The 22,801-nt window shown below is 41.4% G+C and overlaps 1 protein-coding gene across 1 annotated transcript; it reads right to left on the reverse strand.

Moving 5' to 3' along the window:
• Nucleotides 1-932: 932 nt before the first annotated feature.
• Nucleotides 933-21,668, reverse strand: LOC145850146 (myosin heavy chain, fast skeletal muscle). Its single transcript, XM_045690685.2, has 41 exons — nucleotides 21,652-21,668; nucleotides 21,154-21,196; nucleotides 20,795-21,022; nucleotides 20,335-20,481; nucleotides 19,968-20,124; nucleotides 19,567-19,594; nucleotides 19,217-19,325; nucleotides 18,960-19,052; nucleotides 18,726-18,786; nucleotides 18,479-18,577; nucleotides 18,039-18,142; nucleotides 17,372-17,510; nucleotides 17,019-17,137; nucleotides 16,701-16,850; nucleotides 16,436-16,606; nucleotides 15,959-16,262; nucleotides 15,534-15,598; nucleotides 15,351-15,438; nucleotides 15,117-15,234; nucleotides 13,889-14,012; nucleotides 13,309-13,445; nucleotides 12,353-12,608; nucleotides 11,868-12,110; nucleotides 11,351-11,527; nucleotides 11,109-11,254; nucleotides 10,839-10,929; nucleotides 10,106-10,495; nucleotides 9,859-9,985; nucleotides 9,553-9,671; nucleotides 9,156-9,352; nucleotides 8,827-9,010; nucleotides 8,552-8,717; nucleotides 6,660-6,784; nucleotides 6,213-6,521; nucleotides 5,801-6,004; nucleotides 5,534-5,659; nucleotides 5,243-5,413; nucleotides 2,156-2,260; nucleotides 1,964-2,059; nucleotides 1,425-1,556; nucleotides 933-1,051 (listed from the first exon to the last, which is right to left on the reverse strand). Exons 3-41 carry the CDS (start codon nucleotides 21,008-21,010, stop codon nucleotides 1,031-1,033), a joined length of 5,814 nt encoding a protein of 1,937 aa, XP_045546641.1. The 5' UTR covers nucleotides 21,011-21,022; nucleotides 21,154-21,196; nucleotides 21,652-21,668; the 3' UTR covers nucleotides 933-1,030.
• Between the last annotated feature and the right edge of the window lie 1,133 nt (nucleotides 21,669-22,801).

The following is a 22,801-nucleotide window of genomic DNA, read 5'->3' on the forward strand; positions in this document are numbered from 1 at the left end:
GCCCGGGAATCCTAGAAGGATATTGACCTCATCCCATCAGTAGAGGATGCCTGGTTATTCTTTAAAAGTGCCTTCCTCACCATCTTAAATAACCATGCCTCATTCATTTTTTTTTTTACCAGGAATAGCTATAGCCCTTGGTTCACTTCAGACCTGACTACCCTTGACCAGCACAAAAACTTCCTGTGGCGTACTGCATTATCGAATAGCCCCCGTGATATGCAACTTTTCAGGGAAGTTAGGAACCAAAATACACAAGCAGTTAGGAAAGGTAAGGCTAGCTTTATCAAAAATAAATGTGCATCCTGTAGCACAAACTCAAGACAGTTCTGGGACACTGTAAAGTCCATGGAGAATAAGAGCACCTCCTCCCAGCTGCCCACTGCTCTGAGGCTAGGAAACACTGTCACCACCGATACATCCACGATAATTGAGAATTTCAATAAGCATTTTTCGACAGCTGGCCATGCTTTCCACCTGGCTACCCCTACCCTGGTCAACTGCCCTGTACCCCCCACAGCAGCTCGCCCAAGCCTCCCCCATTTCTCCTTCACCCAAATCCAGATAGCTGATGTTCTGAAAGAGCTGCAAAATCAGGACCCCTACAAATCAGCCGAGCTAGAAAATCTGGACCCTCTCTTTCTAAAATTATCTGCAGAAATTGTTGCAACCCCATTACTAGCTTGTTCAACCTCATAATGTTTATGTTATGGATGGTCAGTCCTTACATCCATAGCTCAGTCTGAGAATTTGATAGTGGTTACATTTCTCCATCCTCATCCCTCAGATGTTTACCAAAAAAAGTTACCGCTTTGTTGGGGTGTCTGCTTTGTTGTTTTTGGAATCCCAAATTGCTCCATTAATTAAAGTACAATATTTTATGGTATGAAAAATCTGTTTGCTAAGTAATAAGTCCACAGTCACAAAGGAAGTGTATGTAGATCCACATGTTTTTAATCAATGCTCAACATTTCACCATGAAAATCATATTTTATGCAACACAGGAAAATGGTAAGACTTTGGTCTTCGTTTATTCAGCAACTTCTTTTCCCTGTAAGAAGAAAGAAATAATTTAATGGATCAGTAATAATAATGAACATGATAAATATATGGATAGACTTCGATAGAATATAATGGATCAGTAATAATAATGAACATGATAATTATATGGATAGACTTGGACAGAAAATAATATATCAAGTATTTAATGCTCAGTGCTCAGCTTGGATTTTCAATTTTGAAGTACCAACAGAATTAACCTTTCTTTTTTAGCAATTCCTGACATGTGCTGCTTGGTGATCTTAAATACAGCTGAACAAGTGTAAAAGGTCAGTATTGACCTCTGTGAAGACTGAATCATAGGTGGTGTTGATGTGGTCATATCTGAACATGAGTCAGGTACAGGTTTAGCAGCAGTTCTGTACCTTTCCAGAGTCACGGGTCTTGGCTCTGAGCTTGTTGACCTGAGTCTCAGCGATGTCAGCACGCTCCTCAGCCTCCTCCAGCTCATGCTGAACCTTCCTGAACTTAGACATGTGCTGGTTTGCTGCTTCCTCCTGGGTGAGGAAAAGAGAGAAGAGCATCAGCATTTAAAGTTTGATGCTTCAGGTAGCAAATTAATATTCTGTCCATTTTTTTAAATTAAAAAAGACAGATTTAGGATAGCGATCTATACAGGTAGACAGATGATACAACAGAAGAAGTGTATGTCAGAACCGGGGATCAAACTGCCTCCAGCACGATCACTAGACCAGCAAATTCATATTCAACCCCCTGTCCTTTAAGTTGGTAACACATAGGAATAGGAGGCACTCAGAAATGTGTATAATTTCATCAGCAATTACTTGCACTATCAATTATCCCTGTTGACTGATGTGCTGTAGCAACACTTACTTTAAACTAAATTGTATGGACATTAAGTTTTGTAATGTTTACGGGGGATTTAACTCAGTATGTGACTCACCGCTTCCTCAGAATGCCTCTTGTAGGCCTTCACTTTCATCTGCAGCTTATCTACCAGGTCCTGAAGTCTGTTAACGTTCTTCTTATCCTCCTCAGTCTGTGAGAGAAGATCAAATAATCAATGTCAGTATAATTTTATACACAAACCTCTCTGTGTTAGTGTCAAGTGTGTGAAGAATGCACTTTCTCTTACCTGGTAAGTGAGCTCCTTGACTCTGCGCTCATACTTGCGGACTCCCTTTACTGCGTCTACACCTCTTCTCTGCTCGGCCTCCACCTCAGTCTCGAGCTCACGCACCTTTGTGGAACAAATACATTTAGGCATTTGTTTGAGGTGGTGAAACAAATCTTTGTAAAACAGAGGTAGAGTCTTCTACCCAGTCAAGGAGGCACAATTGTTGTCTTTCACTATGTACTTTTCCAAGTGGTTCCCGAAGTGGGATTAACATTTAAATTTGTTCATGAATATTGCTAGCAACAACAGATGAAACTACCAAGGATCTGTGGAACAAGATTAGAAGGTCCAATACAATACAATGTAATATTATTAATCCACTATTTATGTTCTTAACCCTTAGATGTGCAACAAGGGCATGGGAGGCTCACAGGGATATTGGTATGCGCACTATTCCAACAATTGTAAATATTTGTAAACTCAATTCTTCTTGTAGTATTAATATATAGGACTCTTTTTTTATTTCACCGATTTTGTCATGCATTTATCAGTACATGTTGCAGTACCAGTATGGCCAATAGAGGCCGCCACTCGCCTGTTTTAATGTTATGAGTTTGCGTCTGTTATGGGGGATTGCGAAGTTTGCCACAGCAAGACAGAAGCACCGACATAAATACATTTTTATGTCTTTATTTTTAAGGTAAGCGAGTGGAAAAGCACCATATTCTAGAGAGTAATGTTTGTTAAGATGTTACGTTTTCATGAACTTATGAAAATCCTGTAGCCTACAGGCTAATTTAGCCGTTAGCCTTCTAGATGAATTGGATGAATGTGTGTTCATGTATCATGAATTTGTATTATTATTATTGAATCTATTAATTAACTTGCAGTTGTCACGATCGTCGTACAGAGCGGACCAAGGCGCAGCTTGAGTTGAGTTCCACATCTTTATTCAAAGTGAAACTACCAATAAACAAATAACCAACAACGAAACAGTGACCACAGTGTTGCTACATGCACAGACACAAAACAATATCTCACAAAGCAGGTGGGAGAAAGGGCTTCCTAAATATGATCCCCAATTAGAGGCAACGATACCAGCTTCCTCTAACTGGGAACCAAACAAGTCACCAACATAGAAATAGAATGACTAGAACACCCCCCTACTCACGCTCTGACCTAAACACCATAGAGAACCAAGGGCTCTCTATGGTCAGGGCGTGACAGCAGTTTAGAAGAATTGTACAAGCCTAAATGAAACAACTAGATAAATACATTTTTATATCTTGGCTCCAATTGTTCTCAACTCCATAACATAAGTGTAACATATTCCCAATGTTTTTGTTTTGAACATAATTGCACTGTAATTTAAGCTTTAACCTGTTGGGGCTAGGGGGCAGTATTTGCACGTCCGGATATTTTTTTTTACCCGATTTAAACTGGTTACTACTCTTGCCCAGAAACGAGAATATGCATTTGATTAGTAGATTTGGATAGAAAACACTCTAAAGTTTCTAAAACTGTTTGAATGGTGTCTGTGAGTATAACAGAACTCATATGGCAGGCCAAAACCTGAGAAGATTCCATACAGGAAGTGCCCTGTCTGACAATTTGTTGTCCTTCTGTTGCATCTCTATCGAAAATACGTGACACTTTCTAAGGCTCCCATTGGCTCTCTAAAGCCACCAGAAAGTGGAATGTGGTGTCTGCTGTCTCTGGGCAAAGTACAACAGCTCTGTTTGTGAGTGGTTAGCCTGGGGACAGTGAGACTGAGATGTGCGTTCACGAGAATTCTCAATTTTTTTCTTACAGCCTTTGAATGAATACAACGTTGCCCGGTTGGAATATTATCGCTATTTTACGAGAAAAATAGCATAAAAATTGATTTTAAACAGCGTTTGAGATGCTTCTAAGCACGGTAATGGAATATTTGGAAATTTCTTGTCACGAAATGCGCTCGCGCGTCACCCTTCAGATAGTGACCTGAATGCACGAACAAAACGGAGTTATTTGAATATAACTATGGATTATTTGGAATCGAAACAACATTTGTTGTTGAAGTAGAAGTCCTGGGAGTGCATTCTGACGAAGAACAGCAAAGGTAATCCAATTTTTCTAATAGTAATTCTGAGTTTAGTGAGTCTCAAACTTGGTGGGTGTCAAATTAGCTAGCCGTGATGGCCGAGCTATGTACTCAGAATATTGCAAAATGTGCTTTCACCGAAAAGCTATTTTAAAATCTGACACTGCGATTGCATAAAGGAGGTCTGTATCTATAATTCTTAAAATAATTGTTATGTATTTTGTGAACGTTTATCATGAGTAATTTAGTAAATTCACCGGAAGTTTTCGGTGGGTATGCTAGTTCTGAACATCACATGCTAATGTAAAAAGCTGTTTTTTGATATAAATATGAAATTGATTGAACAAAACATGCATGTATTGTATAACATAATGTCCTAGGAGTGTCATCTGATGAAGATCATCAAAGGTTAGTGCTGCATTTAGCTGTGGTTTTTGTTTTTGTGACATATATGCTTGCTTTGAAAATGGCTGTGTGATTATTTTTGGCAGGGTACTCTCCTGACATAATCTAATGTTTTGCTTTTGCTGTAAAGCCTTTTTGAAATCGGACAATGTGGTTAGATTAAGGAGAGTCTTGTCTTTAAAATGGTGTAAAATAGTAATATGTTTGAGAAATTGAAGTTATAGCATTTTTGAGGTCTTTGTATTTCGCGCCACGCGATTCCACTGGCTGTTGACTAGGGTGGGACGCTTGAACTGGAAAATATTCCCTCTGATGCCAAGAGAGGGGACTTTCAAATGTTATTTACCAGGGGCCAAGACTTGATTAGTCCGACCATTCACTGCTGAAGTCATAGTAAAACTGTGTGGATGCTATTTATATCGCACTCTAATGTAAGATTTGTGTTCTGATATTATGAAGAGGTCCCTGATGCAAAGACATTCGGGAACTCCTGATTTAGGTGGGTTAATGAGAGAAAAAGTAATTACATAATGCTCCTGTGTATTTTACATGATCAAATACATTTCCAGCAAACTGTCTTTTAATCCAACCCCAAATCCACCCTGCTGATAACTCACCCTGGATTCCAGTTTCTGGAGTTGTTTCTTGCCTCCCTTCATGGCCAGATTCTCAGCCTCATCCAAGCGGTGCTGCAGGTCCTTGACTGTGATCTCCAGGTTCTTCTTCATCCTCTCTAGGTGAGAGCTGGTGTCCTGCTCCTTCTTCAGCTCCTCAGCCATCATTGCCGCCTGGAAATGTAGTTTGTTTAATTCATCATAACGTTCCTCTGAGATCTTTGTTGTTCGTAACCAGCCCAGGTACCATTGGCCTTTAGGGACAAATCAAGATGATGTAATTCAAGGACTCACGTCAGTGATAGCCTTCTTGGCCTTCTCCTCTGCATTCCTGGCCTCCTGGACGATGTCATCCACCTCTCCCTGCACCTGCACCAGGTCAGTCTCCAGCTTCTTCTTGGTGTTCAGAAGGCTGGTGTTCTGAAGGAGGAAACAAGACGATTTGTTTAGCTCTAAAGATAATTTAAAAGGCTGAAATTATTAAACTCTCAATGCAAGCATTGTTGAATTCAAGGTGTGTTTAAACAGTATGCTTGGTTGGAAATGGCTTTTGACCCATACCTGGGAGTGCAGCAGTCCAACACGCTCGCTGGCGTCTACCAGCTCAGTCTCAGCCACTTTGCGGCCTCTCTCTGTCTGCTCCAGAGCAACTCTCAGCTCCTCAATTTCAGCCACCATCAGACCGTTTCTACGCTCCACCATGGCTGCCTGCTCCTTCATGTCCTCTGCGACACGGACGGCATCATCAAGGTGCAATTGGGCATCCTGGGGTTCACAAGGACATACGTTCATTAGGACTTGTGGAAATAGGGGTGATAGGATGGGTGATATAAATGTTCATTGGGAAGAATTTACATTTCTACAGTGCATTGTACACTCTATTCAATTCCTCTGTTCTATTATTTTCTACAGATTCACAAACAAATCCCTCTCCATGTTCAGGTGTTTGAGCCTGATGTCCCAGTCCCTTTACCTTGAGCTGTCCCTGGACGTTCCTCAGCTGTTTCTGGGCCTCAGCGGCCTGCCTGTTGGAGTGGCTCAGCTGAATCTCCATCTCGTTCAGATCTCCCTCCATCTTCTTCTTCACCCTCAGGGCATCATTCCTGCTCCTGACCTCAGAGTCCAGGGTGCTCTGCATGGAGTCAACCACCCTCTGGCTGTTCCTCTTGATCTGCTCCATCTCCTCATCCTTCTCAGCGATCTTCCTGTCCACCTCACCCTTGATCTGGTTCAGCTCCAGCTGCACACGCAGAATCTTGGATTCCTCGTGCTCCAGTGTTCCCTGGACAAACAGAATCAGTCAGGCCAATTGTGTTCAATATATTTAGATGTAGGAATTAAATATATATGACTACAATAACTGTAGCTGGCATTGGCTAGTGTAACACTGCTTTCCCCATCAAACAGCTGTCATTTGTACCTCAGCCTCCTCCAGAGCGGTCTGGATCTCAGACTTCTCCGTCTCCATGGTCTTCTTGGCCTTTTCCAGCTCATGGATGCTCTTGCCAGTCTCTCCGATCTGCTCAGTCAGGTCAGAGATCTCCTCTGCACAGACACACACACACAAGAAGTTTAGACTTGGGAGATTTTCAGTGGATATGCTAGTGCGCTGAATTTGACATTGAATCATATTAACTTTTTAGGGTATAGGGAGCAGTATTTTCGATTTCGGATGAAAAGTGTGCCCAGAGTAAACTGCCTTATACTCGGGCCCAGAGACAAATATTTGCATATTATTAGTAGATTTGGATAGAAAACACTCTGAAGTTTCTAAAACTGTTTGAATGTCTGTGAGTATAACAGAACTCATATGGCAGGCAAAAACCTGAGAAAAATCCAACCAGGAAGTGTGGAAATCTGAGAATTGTGGTTCTTCTTTTGAATCCCTATCGAAACTACAGTGTCTGTGGGGTCACGTTGCACTCACTAAGGCTTCCATTGGCTGTCAACAGCCTTTAGAAAGTTTTTTCATCCTTTTCATGTTACTGGGCAGAGAATAGTAGCTCAGTAAATGAGTGGACTGCCTATGGACAAAGGGCTTGGTGATGGGTGATCTCGGGATCGCCCGTTCCTTCTTTTTCTCCTGGAATGAATACGCTATTGTCCGGTTGGAATATTATCGCCGTTTTATGTTAAAAATACCCTAAGGATTGATTGTAAACAACATTTGACATGTTTCTACGACCGGTAATGAAACATTTTGACTTTTCGTCTCTGGTACTGCCCTCGCTCGTTATGCCTTTGGATAGTGATCTGAAAGCACGAACAAAACGGAGGTACTTGGACATAAATATGGAGTTTTTCGAACAAAACGAACATTTCTTGTGGAAGAAGGAGTCCTCGGAGTGCATTCTGATGAAGATCTGCAAAGGTAAGAGAATATTTATAATACTAATTCAGAGTTTTGTTGATGCCAGAACTTGGTGGGTAGCTGTATAGCTTGCTTCGATGGCTGAGCTATGTACTCAGAATATTGAACAATGTGCTTTCTCCGTTAAGTTCATTTGAAATCTGACAAAGCGGTTGCGTCAAGGAGAAGTGTATCTATAATTCTTTCAATAACTGTTGTAAATTTTATCAACGTTTATGATGAGTATTTTTGTAAATTGATGTGCACATTCACCGGTAGTTTTGGTGGGAATACATTTTCTGAACATCACGCGCCAATGTAAAATGATGTTTTTGGATATAAATATGAACTTTATCGAGCAAAACATACATGTATTGTATAACATGAAGTCCTATGAGTGCCATCTGATGAAGATCATCAAAGGTTAGTGAATATTTTAGCTGTACTTTTGGTTTTTGTGATGCATGTCCTTGCTTGGAAAATGGCTGTGTGGATTTTCTTGTGAAGTTTATGTCATAACATAATCTAATTTTATGCTTTCGCCGTAAAGACTTTTTGAAATCGGACAATGTGGTTAGATTAGCAAGAAGTTTATCTTTAAAATGGTGTAAAATAGTTGATTGTTTAAGAAAATGAAATTATGAGATTTTTTCTGTTTTGTATTTCCTGCCATGCTATTTCACTGGCTGTTGAATAGTGTGGGACGGTCACGTCCCACCTAGCCCAGAGAAGTTAATAGTTCATTAACTAACATTACCTCATAGCATCTTGCAAATATAATTGCCTACCACTTATTTGGAATATTCAAAGGAATACTGTCTACAAGTAAAACAATATATAAAAATTATGCTGAACATGACATTTCTGAAATGGTGTAATAGTAATTTTGATGATTGCAGTTCCCTCCATTTTCAAAACACTAGTCAAACATGAGCCAAATAGAAATGCTGTCAAATGCTCACGTTGCAGGTTCTTGTTCTCTCTCTTCAGAGTCTCCAGATGATCCAGAGCCTCCTCATAGGAGTTCTTCATCTTGAAGAGTTCAGTGCTCATAGAGCGAGCCTCCTTCTGAGCTCCTTCCAGCTCTGCCTGGCCCTCCTCATACTTCTGCTTCCACTCTGCCAGAACCTAGGAGAATCAATGGAATTTTCATCAGAAGTCATTGATGAAGAGTTTTGAATTATAAATATGCAACAATTATACAATTGATAACAAATATAGGTTTATTAATTTTCACCTTGTCAAAGTTCCTCTGCTTCTTGTCGAGGTTGGCGGCCAATGCGTTGGCTCTCTCAACATCAATCATGAGGTCCTCCACCTCTCCCTGCAGCCTCTGCTTGGTCTTCTCCAGGGAGGCGCACTTGGAGTTGGTCGCCTCAATGGTCTCCTCGGCATCCTGCAGACGCTGGGCCAGCTTCTTCCTGTTGGACAACAGACGGTGGTTTTATGGTGTAATTTTTTTACATTTTGACAAACAATACATATTGATGTAACATTTTCTCAGAACCCCCTACCACTCTCACCATCCACACCATATTTTAGTTTTTGCTGTTCCGTGCGACTCACTTGGCCTCCTCCAGCTCCTCTGTGCGCTGGATAGCATCAGTTTCATACTTAGTCCTCCACTGAGCCACCTCACTGTTGGCCTTGGACATGCCGCGTTGCAGCTCTGCCTTGGCCTCCTGCTCCTCCTCAAACTGCTCCCTCAGGAGGTCACAGTCATGGCGGGCAGACTGGACACCGTGGGCCAGTGCATTTTTAGCCTGTGAGAAAGAAAGAAAGACAAAGAGAGATGAGAGAGATAATACAACAAATTATGGTAGCAGTCTCTGAGGGTGGAGAGACAGTAGCAGTCTCTGAGGGTGGAGAGACAGTAGGAGTCTCAGAGGATGGCGTAGTCACCGTCTATATAAAGATATTGCTCTAAACTCTGTGGACATGGAGTCCATTTTGAGTCCCTTACCTTGACCTCCTCCTCAACTGCCCTCTTCAGCTCCTCCACCTGCTGGGTGAAGGCCTGTTTGCCTCTGGTCAGCTGAGACACCAGGGCTTCCTTCTCCTCCAGCTGGCGACCAAACTCACCTGCAGGGACAGGGGAATATCTTGTTAATAAGGTTTCTGTTCTCTAAGATTGAAAACATATGTTGAGGAATCGTAGGGCAATTTTAGGTGGTGAATAGTATAGTGGAAACTATGTGGATTTAGCCCTTAATACATGTTGTGTACTACTGAAGGAAAGCATTGGCTTGTTGTTCATTGCTAATGGTACCATTTTCTGTCAGGAGTCTGGCCCTCTGTCCGCTGATGTCGTTGACCTGGCGAACATTCTCATCATTCTTAGTCTTGAGCTCACTCAGCTGGTCCTCAAGAGTACGGCATATCTTCTCCAGATTGCCCTGTTAGTGAACATGTACCTTCATTACTTTATATATGTGACTCCTGTCAACTTCAGTTCACTTGAATGGTAATGTAGTTGTCCCTCCTCAACACAGCTTAACCAAAACATCACTACTCACCTTAGCCTTGGCGACGGCCTCCATGTTGCTAGAGAGGTCATCAATCTCCATCTTGTACTCACTCTTCTCCTTCTCCAGCTTCTGCTTGACGCGCTGCAGGTTGTCGATCTGCTCCCCGAGCTCAGCCACACTGTCGGCCTGCTTCTTGCGCAGAGCGGCGGCTGTGGCCTCATGCTGCAGGGTGGACTCTTCAAGATCACGACGCAGCTTCTGGAACTCAGCCTCACGCTTCTTGTTCATGTCAATCTGAGCAGCAGTGGCGCCTCCGGCCTCCTCCAGCCTCTCGCTGATCTCCTCAAGTTCCCTGGAGAGATCAGCCCTCTGCTTCTCAACCTTAGCCCTGGCAGCACGCTCAGCCTCAATTTCCTCCTCCAGCTCCTCAATACGGGCCTAGACCAGGGGGCAGGAGCAGGGGGGATGAACACTACAATACAGTTGAAACAATTGAACCTCACAAAATTATAATAGTTTGTATATTTAGCATAAATGTGTTTAATACAAAGCCAGTTACACTTATATATTCAGTAGACATTGTCCCATGCAGGAACCAAAATCACAATGGTAAGAAGCACCATCTTTACAATGTTTAGAATCACCACCAAGAAGCACCATCGTCCAACCTACTCAGCCATCAGAAGCCACTGGGAAAAATGTGTGCTACCAAAATAATGTTTTTCAGGAAATTATTCAAGTCTGTGCTTTTCTTTACTGGAGTTTATATCCTGTACTGTACCTGGAGTTCCTTGATCTTCTTCTGCAGCTGAGCTCCCAGAGACTGCTCATCCTCAACCTTGCTGAGGAGTTGGGTGGTCTCAAACTCCTTCCTAAGAATCAAAAGTATGTCGATTGCAGAGTTTGTTTTTGTTTGATAGGGTAAAGGGAGAGTATTATACCATTCACTTTGCTTTTAAGAATACCATTCAAGTGCTAATTCATAATTACAAAAATTAGTCAAGAACAACCATTATGGCAGGTAATACTGTAGTCATTTGTTTGTGTTTACTTCTTGATTTTCTCATCAGCTTGCTGCTTGTCATTCTCCAGGTCCATTATGGACTCCTGGGCCAGTTTCAGATCTCCCTCAAGCTTTCTCTTGGATCTCTCAAGGTCCATACGAAGCTTCTTCTCTTGCTCCAGAGAACCCTCAAGCTAGAAGATAAAAACACATATATTGTTAAAATCTAAACAACTGAAGATAATATCATCTTACATGCTATCATGGCCAAAATGTCAAACTCCACTCACGTCGTCCACTTGCTGTTCCAGCTTGGTCTTGGCCTTGGTCAGAGTGTTGACTTTGTCCTCCTCTGCCTGCAGGTCATCCAGTGTCTGCTGGTGGGCCTCTTGGAGGGCTTTCTTCTCCTTGGTCAGCTTGGCAACACTCTCATCCATAGACGCCATCTCCTCTGTCAGGTTTTTAACCTGTAAATGGTCACAACATAATTATACTTCACCATAAAGGGGAGATTTAGTTTGTTATATATTGCATTCATTTCATTTCGATAAAAAATGAAATCAACAATTACTGTACTAAAGATTCAACACTAGATGTCAGTGTTCACCATGCCAGTGTACTGAATGGAAATCATAAATGAGGGGGAGCAGAACATGCAATGAATGTTGGGAGTTCCCCGCAGGTGAAATTCTACTATTGTGTCTTAATTTTTCCTGCACCCACAATACAACTTGAATTCCATTTCTGTTAAGCTATGTTTTGAGTTGATTATTGTTTGGTTAGACTGTCTATGGTAAGACACAAGACCTTGTTTTCAGTGGCGTGCTTCTCCTTCTCCACTTTGGCCAGGGTGAGCTCCAGGTCATCAATGTCCTTCTTCAGCTCAGAGCACTCATCCTCCAGCTTCCTCTTCTTGGCAGTCAACTCAGCATTGATCTCCTCCTCATCCTCCAGCCTCTCGGTCGTCTCTTTGAGCTTGGCCTCCTGCTGGATCTTGCTCTTGATGAGCCCCTCGCACCTTTCCTCAGCATCGTTCAGACTCTCTCCTTCCTGGTTTCAGAACAGGAGTAAACAAAACAGAGGCCTGACTTTGTGTATCAAAATATACATTTTACTCAAAGAGGTCAGAGCAAATCAATAGAAATTCATGAAATATATACAATATATAACATGGGCAATAAAAATGTGTGAGGTAGCCACATACTTTACAGTGTGTTCATATGTGTGTGCATGTGTGTGTGTGTATTCATGTGTATTTAAATGTGCCCATACGAGGGTAGTTGCTGACTCACAGATGCGACTTGGAGTGCCAGGTCGTTCTTCTCCTGCGTCAGGGACACCAACTTCTCCTCCATATGCTTCTTCGTGGACAGAGCCTTGGCCAGGTCTGTCTTCATCTTCTCATAGTTCTCCTTCATGTTGGCCAGCTCCTTCTCAGTCTCAGCGCTCTGCAGCAGGGGCTTGATCTTGAAGTACAACTTCATCCATGGCCAGGTTTTCACATTCATGAATGAGCGGATGTTGTACTGGATGGCGAAGATGGACTCTCTGGTCGACAGAAAGGACAGAGTGGCTTGGTGAGTTACATCCCACTAGGCACAGACGTCAGTTCAGCGTTTAGTTTTGATTTACATTTGGTTGAATTGGCTAACTTCAATTCAACGCGACATAATCAAAATTAGTCACCATGTTATTGGATTATGGTTAAAAGTTGAGTGAAAAAAAAATGAAATTCCCTTACGTTGATAACTTTTTTCAAATCCACGTTGATTCAACGTCATTACATATCATTTTTGTGTTGAAATGAGTTGGTAATGACCAGTGGGATGTTTCCAGGAGTTGAAGAATAACACACTGGAACCCCCACCACTTTTTGTATTCAGATGAGGAATGGGGCTAGGGAAATGTAACCCCTCTTAAATTCATAGACAGCGGTCTAGATGCAAGGACTGACAGTCATGCTAAGCTCATGAGACATTTTATATTCTTTAAGAATGAATGGGTAAATACCACAAATTTAAATGACAGTTGAACAGCCAAATCCCAAACTGCAGCTATAAAGCTAGAATCCTTAGTTGCTACATCCATTTCTGGACTTATACATTAATTAACCCAAAAGCTTTAGTAGACCATTATAAGATGTACTTTCTCATTCTGAACAACTCACAGCATATACAGTATGTAATCATAATGCATTAGATACAGGTGGTTGACAGAAAGCTTTGCCCAGATGTCTACTATTCCTCACCTCCTCTCCATCATCTTGGTGAACTCTCTCCTCATGAGGAATCCACGGCTGAGAGCCTGGAGCATGCCGACCAGAGAGGCCAGCTTCTCATCTCTCATCTCCTCCAGGACACCCAGCAGACCGGCTTTGAAGAACACCTGAGAACAGGTTAACATGGTCAATGGAACCACAGATGGTGACAGATAGAAAAGGTTGAATCAAAAGAGGGGAACAACACCACTTGATTGATTTAAACAACATTAACTTTGCAATGGTTACAAACAAACCATGGGATAGGTTGTTTCTAAGTTGTTAGTTATTGTACAGTTGTAGATTAATAATGTACACGTATACAGATAACTGCAGCCATACCACTCTAACACAATGCACATAATAATGAGTTTAGTTTCTCTTCTATACTTGTGATGAATGACTTTTAAGAAAAACACTACAATGTTTTTCCAGCTTTTCCATTAGTGAAATGAAGAAGAAAGAACAAAAGGATGGATAGATCACCTGGAGAGATTTTATATGGTACAGGTTTAAATTATCATTCAAGTTGTGTTTTGTTGTCAGCTTTTACTGGGGGTATTTGACTGACCTTGGTGTGTCCAAACTTGTAATCCTCGTGATTCACATCAATGGATCCAAGCAGCTTCTCAGAAGCCTTCTTGTTGTCCATGAACTGGCCCTCAGGGATGACACTGGCATTCAGTACTTTGTACCTGAATGAGGGGACAGTTTTAAAATATGCCAAGTTGTAATTGGTTGGTTGGTTATACAGTGAGGTCCAAAATGATTGGTACCCTTGATAAAGATGAGCAAAATAGACTGTATAAAATGAATAATCCAAATTCTGAGCTATATTGTATGGTCAAGATGCTTTTTGGCTTCGAAAAAAATATGAATATCAGGAAAATAATCCCACACCTACTGTAAAATATGTATATGAGGATATAACCCCATACCTACTGTAAAATATGTATATGAGGATATAACCCCATACCTACTGTAAAATATGTATATGAGGAAAATAACCCCACACCTACTGTAAAATATGGTGGAGGATCTTTGATGTTATGGGGCTACTTTACGTCAAATGATCCGGGGGCCCTCGTTAAGGTCAACGGCATCATGAACTTTACCCAGTACCATGACATTTTAGCCAAAATCCTGCTACCCTCACCCAGCAGGCTGAAACGTGGCCACTGGTGGGTATTTCAGCAAGACAATAACCCCAAGCACACATCAAAATCCACAAGGAAATGGTTAATCAACCACATAATCAACATTTCACTATGGCCATCTCAGTCTCCAGACTTGAACCCCATTGAAAACCTGTTGTTTGAATTGAAGAGGGCAGTCAGACGATGTATATCAAGGATCTGGAAGGATTCTGTAAGGAGGAATGGTCCAAGATCCCTCCCAATGTGATCTTCAATCTCATACAACATTCTAGAGAAAGACTCAGTGCCATTATCCTCCTATTGAAAACAGGGGTGTCAATAATTATGAGCCCTATCTTGAAATAAAATATGAATTGTTAAACAAAATCTTTTTCTCTGAGCATTTGTATTAGTATAAAATAATAGAATTGTTACAAATGTTAGACCATACAATATAGCTCAGTATCAGTGTTATTTATTTGATAGTCTTTTCTGCTCATCTTTATCAAGAGTGCCAATCATTTCTGTCTGTGTGGTGTGTGTGTGTGTGTGTGTGTGTGTGTGTGTGTGTGTGTGTGTGTGTGTGTGTGTGTGTGTGTGTGTGTGTGTGTGTGTGTGTGTGTGTGTGTGTGTGTGTGTGTGTGTGTGTGTGTGTGTGTGTACCTCTGTTTGAAGTCAGCATAGAGGATTCTGCTGGGGAAGCCCTTTCTGCAGATCCTGATACCCTCCAGTACACCATTACACCTGAGCTGGTGGATAACCAGGAAGTTCTCCATCAGACCTGGTAAAACAAACCAAGTCTCTTTTAATACTCATAAACAGGTTAAAGATTGGAATGGTTGAGGTTACTGATACTGTACTGATAAGATTACATATTTAACCCAATATTTCTTGTACCTGGAGTCTTTGACTCGTTGGGGATCAGGCAGCGCACAAAGTGAGGATGAGTGCTCCTCAAGTTGGTCATCAGCTTATGTAAGTTCTCCTGTAGGAGGGTTACAAACCATTTTCTCAGACATACTGTAGTTTATGATAATTGCACCTTTTGAAGGACTGAATATACACTTTTCAAAAGCTCACCCTGAACTGGGAGGACACAGTCTGCATGGAACCACCCTTCTTCTTGCCTCCTTTCTTGGCTTTATCTGTTAAAATGGGGAAAAGTTAAAGATATCTAGAAAAGTAAATTTCCTAGAGTGGGTGGAATAAATAGAATAATAAGAAGAGTATGTAAGAAATCTAGAGTGGTCTTGTCTTCAGCAAGCAAACTAATTATAAACCAGAGAATCTCTGGTTAACTTCACACTTATCTAGAGGCAAATGCTGCCAATGTCATTGTGTAATATAACACCTATTGAATGATTTGAATTAACCAAGTGTATGAATAAATTAACCTGGTGAAAACACCCTGAGAAATTGGTATACATTGAAAGACTTTAAAGAACATTTGGGTCTGAGTTGTAACTATTATTTAGTTAAATATTGTGACATGATGCTGGTCTTACCCTCAGGAGGGGGAGGGGGATACAGGGCAGCCAAAATTTTGACTCCGGACTTCCCATACAGTTGACAAACTGAGTCGTTCAGGGGATCCTTGTTCTTCTCCAGCCACCCTGTGATGTTGTAGTCCACAGTACCGGCGTAATGCACCAGGGAGAAGTGGGCCTCTTGCTTGCCTTTGGCAGGCTTGGGCTTCTCAAACGACTTTGTTTTGCCAAGATGCTGGGCGTACAGCTTGTCCTTGAAGGTAGTGTCTGAAGACTTGGGGAACATGCACTCCTCTTCAAGGATGGAGAAGATGCCCAATGGCTTTATGAAAAGAGAGGTATAGTATATATAACATCACATCTTTAGTAAACAATATAGGATTATATTCGTTTAGGGGCACATAACAGGAAACATTGAGTTCTCAACAGTCAGATGCATTGTACCACAGTGATAATAATGGTCCCTAAGAGCTTTGCTGTTGAGGTCCATTATACCTTCTCAATAAGCTCAATGCAGGCAGCCAAGTCCATGCCGAAGTCAATGAAGGCCCAGACGATTCCCTCCTTCTTGTACTCCTCTTGCTCCAGGACGAACATGGTGTGGTTGAAAAACTGTTGCAGTTTCTCATTGGTGAAGTTGATGCACAGCTGCTCCATGCTGTTGTACTGTTGATGGAGTTTTAAAAGGGATCATTTCATCATACAAGACTGTAATCCATCTCAATCACAACTAAGTGTCTTGTTCTGGTCTCATACTCACATCAAAGATCTCAAACCCGGCAATGTCGAGCACACCGATATAGAACTGCCTTGGATTCTTGGTGTCCAACATCTCATTGATACGGATGACCATCCACAAGAACATCCTCTCATAGATGGACTTGGCCAGAGCCGAGACTGAGTTATTAACCTGCAATGATAATACCTCTAATTACTACATGAGATATTGACCATGTCTAGTGATAAGGTGATACGAGCTTGGGAAAAACAACATTACTATTAAAAAAAAGCATACCACTCATCCCCACGAAAATTCCTGTTCTCAGAAAATGGTAGATTCTGTGTTTGGCTGACTTACCTGAGCCACAGTCTGTCCCTTGGTCACATACTCGTTGCCGACCTTCACTCTGGGGTAGCACAGAGCCTTCAACATCTCAGCTGAGTTCAGGCCCAGCAGGTAGGCGATTTTATCAGCCACTGGAGAGAGAACCAACAACAACAGATTCAGTGACACTAGATCACTTGTTTCTGATTTCACATTGACAGAACAGTTAGGCCAAATCATATCTGAAGGTGGTATTTTGGTCTCCAAAAATGATCTCCTGCCTGACTTTCAAGTGGCACTGTCTGTCTTATGTGTTCTATTTCCATGTTGGGGACAGGGAATGGGACTAATGCTCTGCATATTGTATATCTATGAGTGGGACTCACCCTCTGTGCCGTCTGGCTCGGCCTGCTCCTCACGCTGCTTCTGCTTGAATTTCAAGTTTCCATGGTGCACTACAGCTCCTGTCAGCTTGTAGATGCCAATCTTCTCATCATTAGTGAAGCCCAGGATTGTAATGGCATCCTGGCATTAAAGAGGAAGTACAACGGTGATGAACTGAACAGTAGTTTGCTCAGTTACACTACAGTTCTGGGCTCACTCCAGATCGAATGGGATGAATATATTTGACTCTTGGCCAACACACTAGTGATGGAAACACAAAAGGAGTTTTACACAGTTCCACAGGGCACTTAGTTGCGCTCTCTTGTGGATGCCTTACATGGCGAAATGTGAAGTTATGAAGATTGGCTTGAGGCACATGCCTAACTAACACAAGTCATTTGTCCCGTGTAGCTCGGTTGGTAGAGCAGGACACCTGCTACACCAAGGTTGAGGGTTCAAATCCCACGGGGGACCGGTATGAAAATGTATGCACTCACTAAATCGCTCTGGATAATGGAGTCTCCTAAATGACGAAAACGTAAATATACTGTAAATAAAAAATCATGAATTCTCAGCTGCTACCAACTTTGAATTGCACAGTACATTCAGTATGTATGGTGGTCCGACCTATTCCATATCTAGTGTTTGGTGAACCCTTTGTTGACTCACATCTGTGGCATCCAGCTCTTCATTGTCATTGATGCTGGCCACAGTGATCTGTCCCTGGCTGCACATGGGGAAGTCGTAGGGGTTAGTGGTGAGGAGTGTCATTTCTGTGGACAACAGAGAACAGCTTGTCAGTTTAATCTCTTAGAATTCTGCTGTCCTACCTTTACAGTATCTCTCCCTCCTTTACTCAGTAGATGGACTCAATGATACATGTAGTATATAATGAATAGCATCAAAAGAGGAGACTGAGGCTTGTGGACTAGTGCATCAAGGTGCATTACTTGATAGATCTTTCCCAAAGACCTTCCAAATGTCTAGATGCCATGTTACCTTGGATGTACTCGTTGTAATAGTATTATTAGTGTGGATTATGAATATTTTATATATATTCCATAGATGGGGATGGGAATAATTTCCCCTGAACCTCTACTTTGTCGTACCAACTATCTCAGGTTTGTGGCCTGTCATCAACTGGAAGAAGATGTGGTAGCCTCTCTCATCGGGCAGCTGGAAGGACACTCTGGACTTCTCCAGCAGGTCTGAGGGTGAAAGAGAGAGAGAAAGTTTTAGTGACACAAGGAGAGTGAGAAAGAGAGAGAGAACATGAGATTACATTTAATGATATAATCTCCCAAAAAAATAATTTGAATTTAGGAAATCATTGAGAAACAATCAAAACCAACTCACAGGTCTCAATATCAGCTTTAGCCAGTTTACCAGCTTGGAAGTGAATCCTGATGAATTTACCCTGTAGTAGAGCATGGGGGTTAGAAATAGGTCAACAAATAAATAACATTTTACTTTGATAGACCCCTTTAAATGTTACAGTTTGTTGGACATCTATTGATATAACAAAAGGGAACTACTGAAATACATTTTTCCAATATAAGGTAACTTCCACAGTATGCCCTTCATACTTACAAAGCGAGACGAGTTGTCGTTCCTCACTGTCTTGGCATTACCGTAAGACTCCAGCAGAGGGTTAGCCGCAATGATCTGATCCTCAAGAGACCCCTGATTGAGACAAACACAAGTTGCTCAGAAACTGGAAAAGTGTTAGTTTGTTTTCGCTCGATTGCTTGAACAAATTTCTTGAAACATGATTCACAGCTAGAAAGAAGTTTACACATCCAACCATACTGAAATGTGATTAAAAGGCAAACATAAGAACAACCTACCTGCATTTTGTTGGGGTCTGCTTCCTTCTTGCCACCAGACACTGCAATGGTGGCAAAGTACTGAATGACACGCTTGGTGTTGACAGTCTTTCCTGCACCGGATTCTCCACTGGTTTATATGACAGAGAAAGAGGGGTTTTAGTTATATGTTTCAGATTAAAATTTGCTTTCACTAAGAAATAGCATTGAAATTACACCGTAATTAACAAATATTCCCACTCATTGACTCGTTACTACACATAGCCTAACGTCATAATCCATTCATAATGTAATTTACTTCATCACACCAAGTGACCCAACTTATTACAATAGAAACACTTTCTCAAGTGACATTTTAGTAAACAACTTACGTAATCAGAATGGACTGGTTCTCCTTATCTGGAACCAGAAAACATATTGCTTATCATACTCAAAACACATTATGGGGACATTATTTCATTCATAGCATCATCAAAAATGTAATTTAGGAAAATGTTCCAATCAAGTGAATCAGATATACCCAGCAAACTGTTAGAAAACAGTAGATACCTTTCTGAAGGATATTTTAATTTCCATTGATACATCCATCCATCTATCTAGCACTTATGGACTTTGAGATCCATATGCACTTATTGACATCCATCATCCATCAATCACAACTATCCATCCATCCATCCAACCAAACAATACATCTAACCATCCATCCATCCATCCATCCATCCATCCATCCATCCATCCATCCATCCATCCATCCATCCATGACAGCTCGTACCAATCATCATGAACTGAAAGGCGTTGTCAGAGACGGAGAAGATATGGGGTGGAGCCTCCACCCTCTTCTTCCCTCTGTAGGCGTTGACAACCTCTGCGTCGTACACTGGGAGCCACTTGTAGGGGTTCACCGTGGCACAGAAGAGCCCAGAGTAGGTCTGGATGAAAGAATAATTATATTAGGGGATTAGTAAAGTCAGATAGACATTTACCTGGATTTATGTGAGGATGTGGGTGTACTTTGGTATACTGATGTGGGTCTACTGTATTGATATGTTTTGGTTTCTACCATTTAATTATGTCTAGTACTGTATGTGTGTATTTCTTATGTTCATGTATGTGTGTGTTTGTATGTGCAGGTTTCTTACATAGATCATCCATGCTGCATAACGCTCTTTGAGGTTATACAACACAGAGGCTTCATTCAGGTAGGTCATCATGGCCATGTCCTCAATCTTGTCGTACTTAGGGGGGTTCATCTCGTAGATGTCTGCATCTTTGAACTCTTTTCCTTCCTGAAACAGTCAGACATAGAGATTACACACAGATCAAACTGGACATGACAGAATGCTTTTTGTTCATTAAGTGCAAGCATAATCGTTTAAAAAATGCATATCCACATTTAATCCAACTCATTTGTTATCACCCACTGACACATAACTGGTGATTGTTGACTAGTCAACATAAGACATTCCATACAATTTTTTAATAGCAGCGATAAAAATGATGTGCTTGAAGGTTATATTCTGAAAACAAACAAGAAAACAAATGCCAATGTGTATATTTACTTGATTGGAGAATTAGAGTAACTTTTCAGATCAGGCTTACCTCCGTACTGCCATCAGGTTTCGTGACTGTTACAGTACACTTCCCGTCGGCCCTGGCAGTGACTAAACCCTTAAGGTACAGCTCCACCTTGTCTGCCACATAGCAGGCGTTCTTTGAATCAAAGGGTGCGGCTTGTGCCTCCATCCTCTCCTTCTCAGACTTACGAAGGTATATGGCAGCTTTGCCGTAGATTTGCATCTCAGCGTCCGTACTCATGGTGACGGATAACTAGGAAAGAGATGAAACAAGAAACATGATTGACTCTGTGGTGCTTCCTCCCCAGTCAACAGAGTTAGGTGAGCGATGTCTCTCAGAATATTCTCATCACTTTTAATGTGGAGACTTAAACCCTGTCTCACCTTTTTCCCCTCCTACAGATGAATGTGTACTTCTTGGAGGACCCTGTGACAAAAATATGAAGTGGAAAGTGTGACACATTAGAGTGTTGTGAAAACACACATATCTAAAGCCTTATCATTTAGCCCTGAAGGGGCATTACAGCCATGTCCAATTTAATTACAGTTGCAACTGGTAACTTTCATTTTCCTAATGGCAACTCACTTTACTAAGCATCCTTTCAGGAATTCAAATAAATACCTGAAAACCCAGTTACATTCTAGAACACCCTTTCTAGTGCAGGAGCACCACTTTTTACTGTAAATGAAAGTTACAGATTTGAAGTAAAACACATAATAAAGAAATACATATTTTTAAATAAATGCCACTTGTTTGCATATTGTCAAATCTTACAAGAGAAATGCAGAAGTCAATTCAAACAGTGCAGTTAGCTACTGCCTCAGATGCTGAGTGCAAAGATGAGACAAATGTAAAAATCTAAGGAGGTGGAGAGGTCTTACCACAGAGGAAGAAGGTGTCTGACTTATGGATGTTGGGCCCTCAGCCTCCTTATATCTGGTTGGAAGTGCTAACCAAGCAAAAGTTAATTATGGACCACTCTGGGAAAGGAAATGAATTGGATGAGAGACCTGTTTATTTCTGTGTCTCACTAGCACCTCCCACTTCCAGGAGCACCACACTCCCATGACATTACTTTTTAATGTCATATTTGTCTCTGAATTAAATTTCACAGAATTTATGTAAATGAAAGATGTCATTTCGAATAATTATGACATTATCAAAAGTTTGATTCATCCCAATGTTACCTCTACTGAACCTCATATACTGTAATGGACTGAGTCCATGTTGCCCCACTACAAATAAAATAGTTTTCATTAAATCTAATCTGACCTTATTTAGTTCCATTTTAGTGGCATTAATCCTCATCAACAACTTTATATATATGTTCACCAGTTATTTATATTATTTAGCTTGTAAACACATCTGAACTGTCTCCTCACCTCATGCTTGTGACGGAGTTGGCCGTTACCTCGTGCCTTGCTTAGTTTGATTTATCACCCTGGTTGAACCATATTAAATGAATATTTAAAATCTAGAAAATAAACATTTAGGCTGTCAATTAAAGCTCATAAAACTGTTAAATCGAATGTGTTGTTACACTATCCATACACATATTTACAAATATGTGGACATCCGTTCAAATGAATGCATTCGGCTATTTCAGCCACACCCAATGCTGACAGGTGTATAAAATCGAGAACACAACCATGCAATCTCTTTTGACAAACATTGGCAGTAGAATGGCCTCACTGAAGAGCTCTGTGACTTTCAATGTGACACAGGACGCCACCTTTCCAACAAGTCAGTTCATGAAGTTTCTCCCCTGCTAGAGCTGCCCCGGTCAACAAGTGCTGTTATTGTGAATTGGAAACGTCTAGGAGCAACAACGGCTCAGCCGCAAAGTGGTAGGCCACACAAGTTCACAGAACGAGACTGCTGAGTGCTGAAGTGAGTAAAAATAGTCTGTCCTCAGTTGCAACACTCACTACCGAGTTCCAATCTGCATCTGGAAGCAGCGTCAGCACAATAACTGTTTGTCGGCTGGTCATGAAATGGGTTTCCATGGCAGCCACACACAAGCCTAAGATC

This window comes from Salmo salar, chromosome 12 (genome assembly GCF_965601325.2).
Source record: "Salmo salar chromosome 12, fSalSal1, whole genome shotgun sequence".
Taxonomy (NCBI): domain Eukaryota; kingdom Metazoa; phylum Chordata; class Actinopteri; order Salmoniformes; family Salmonidae; genus Salmo; species Salmo salar.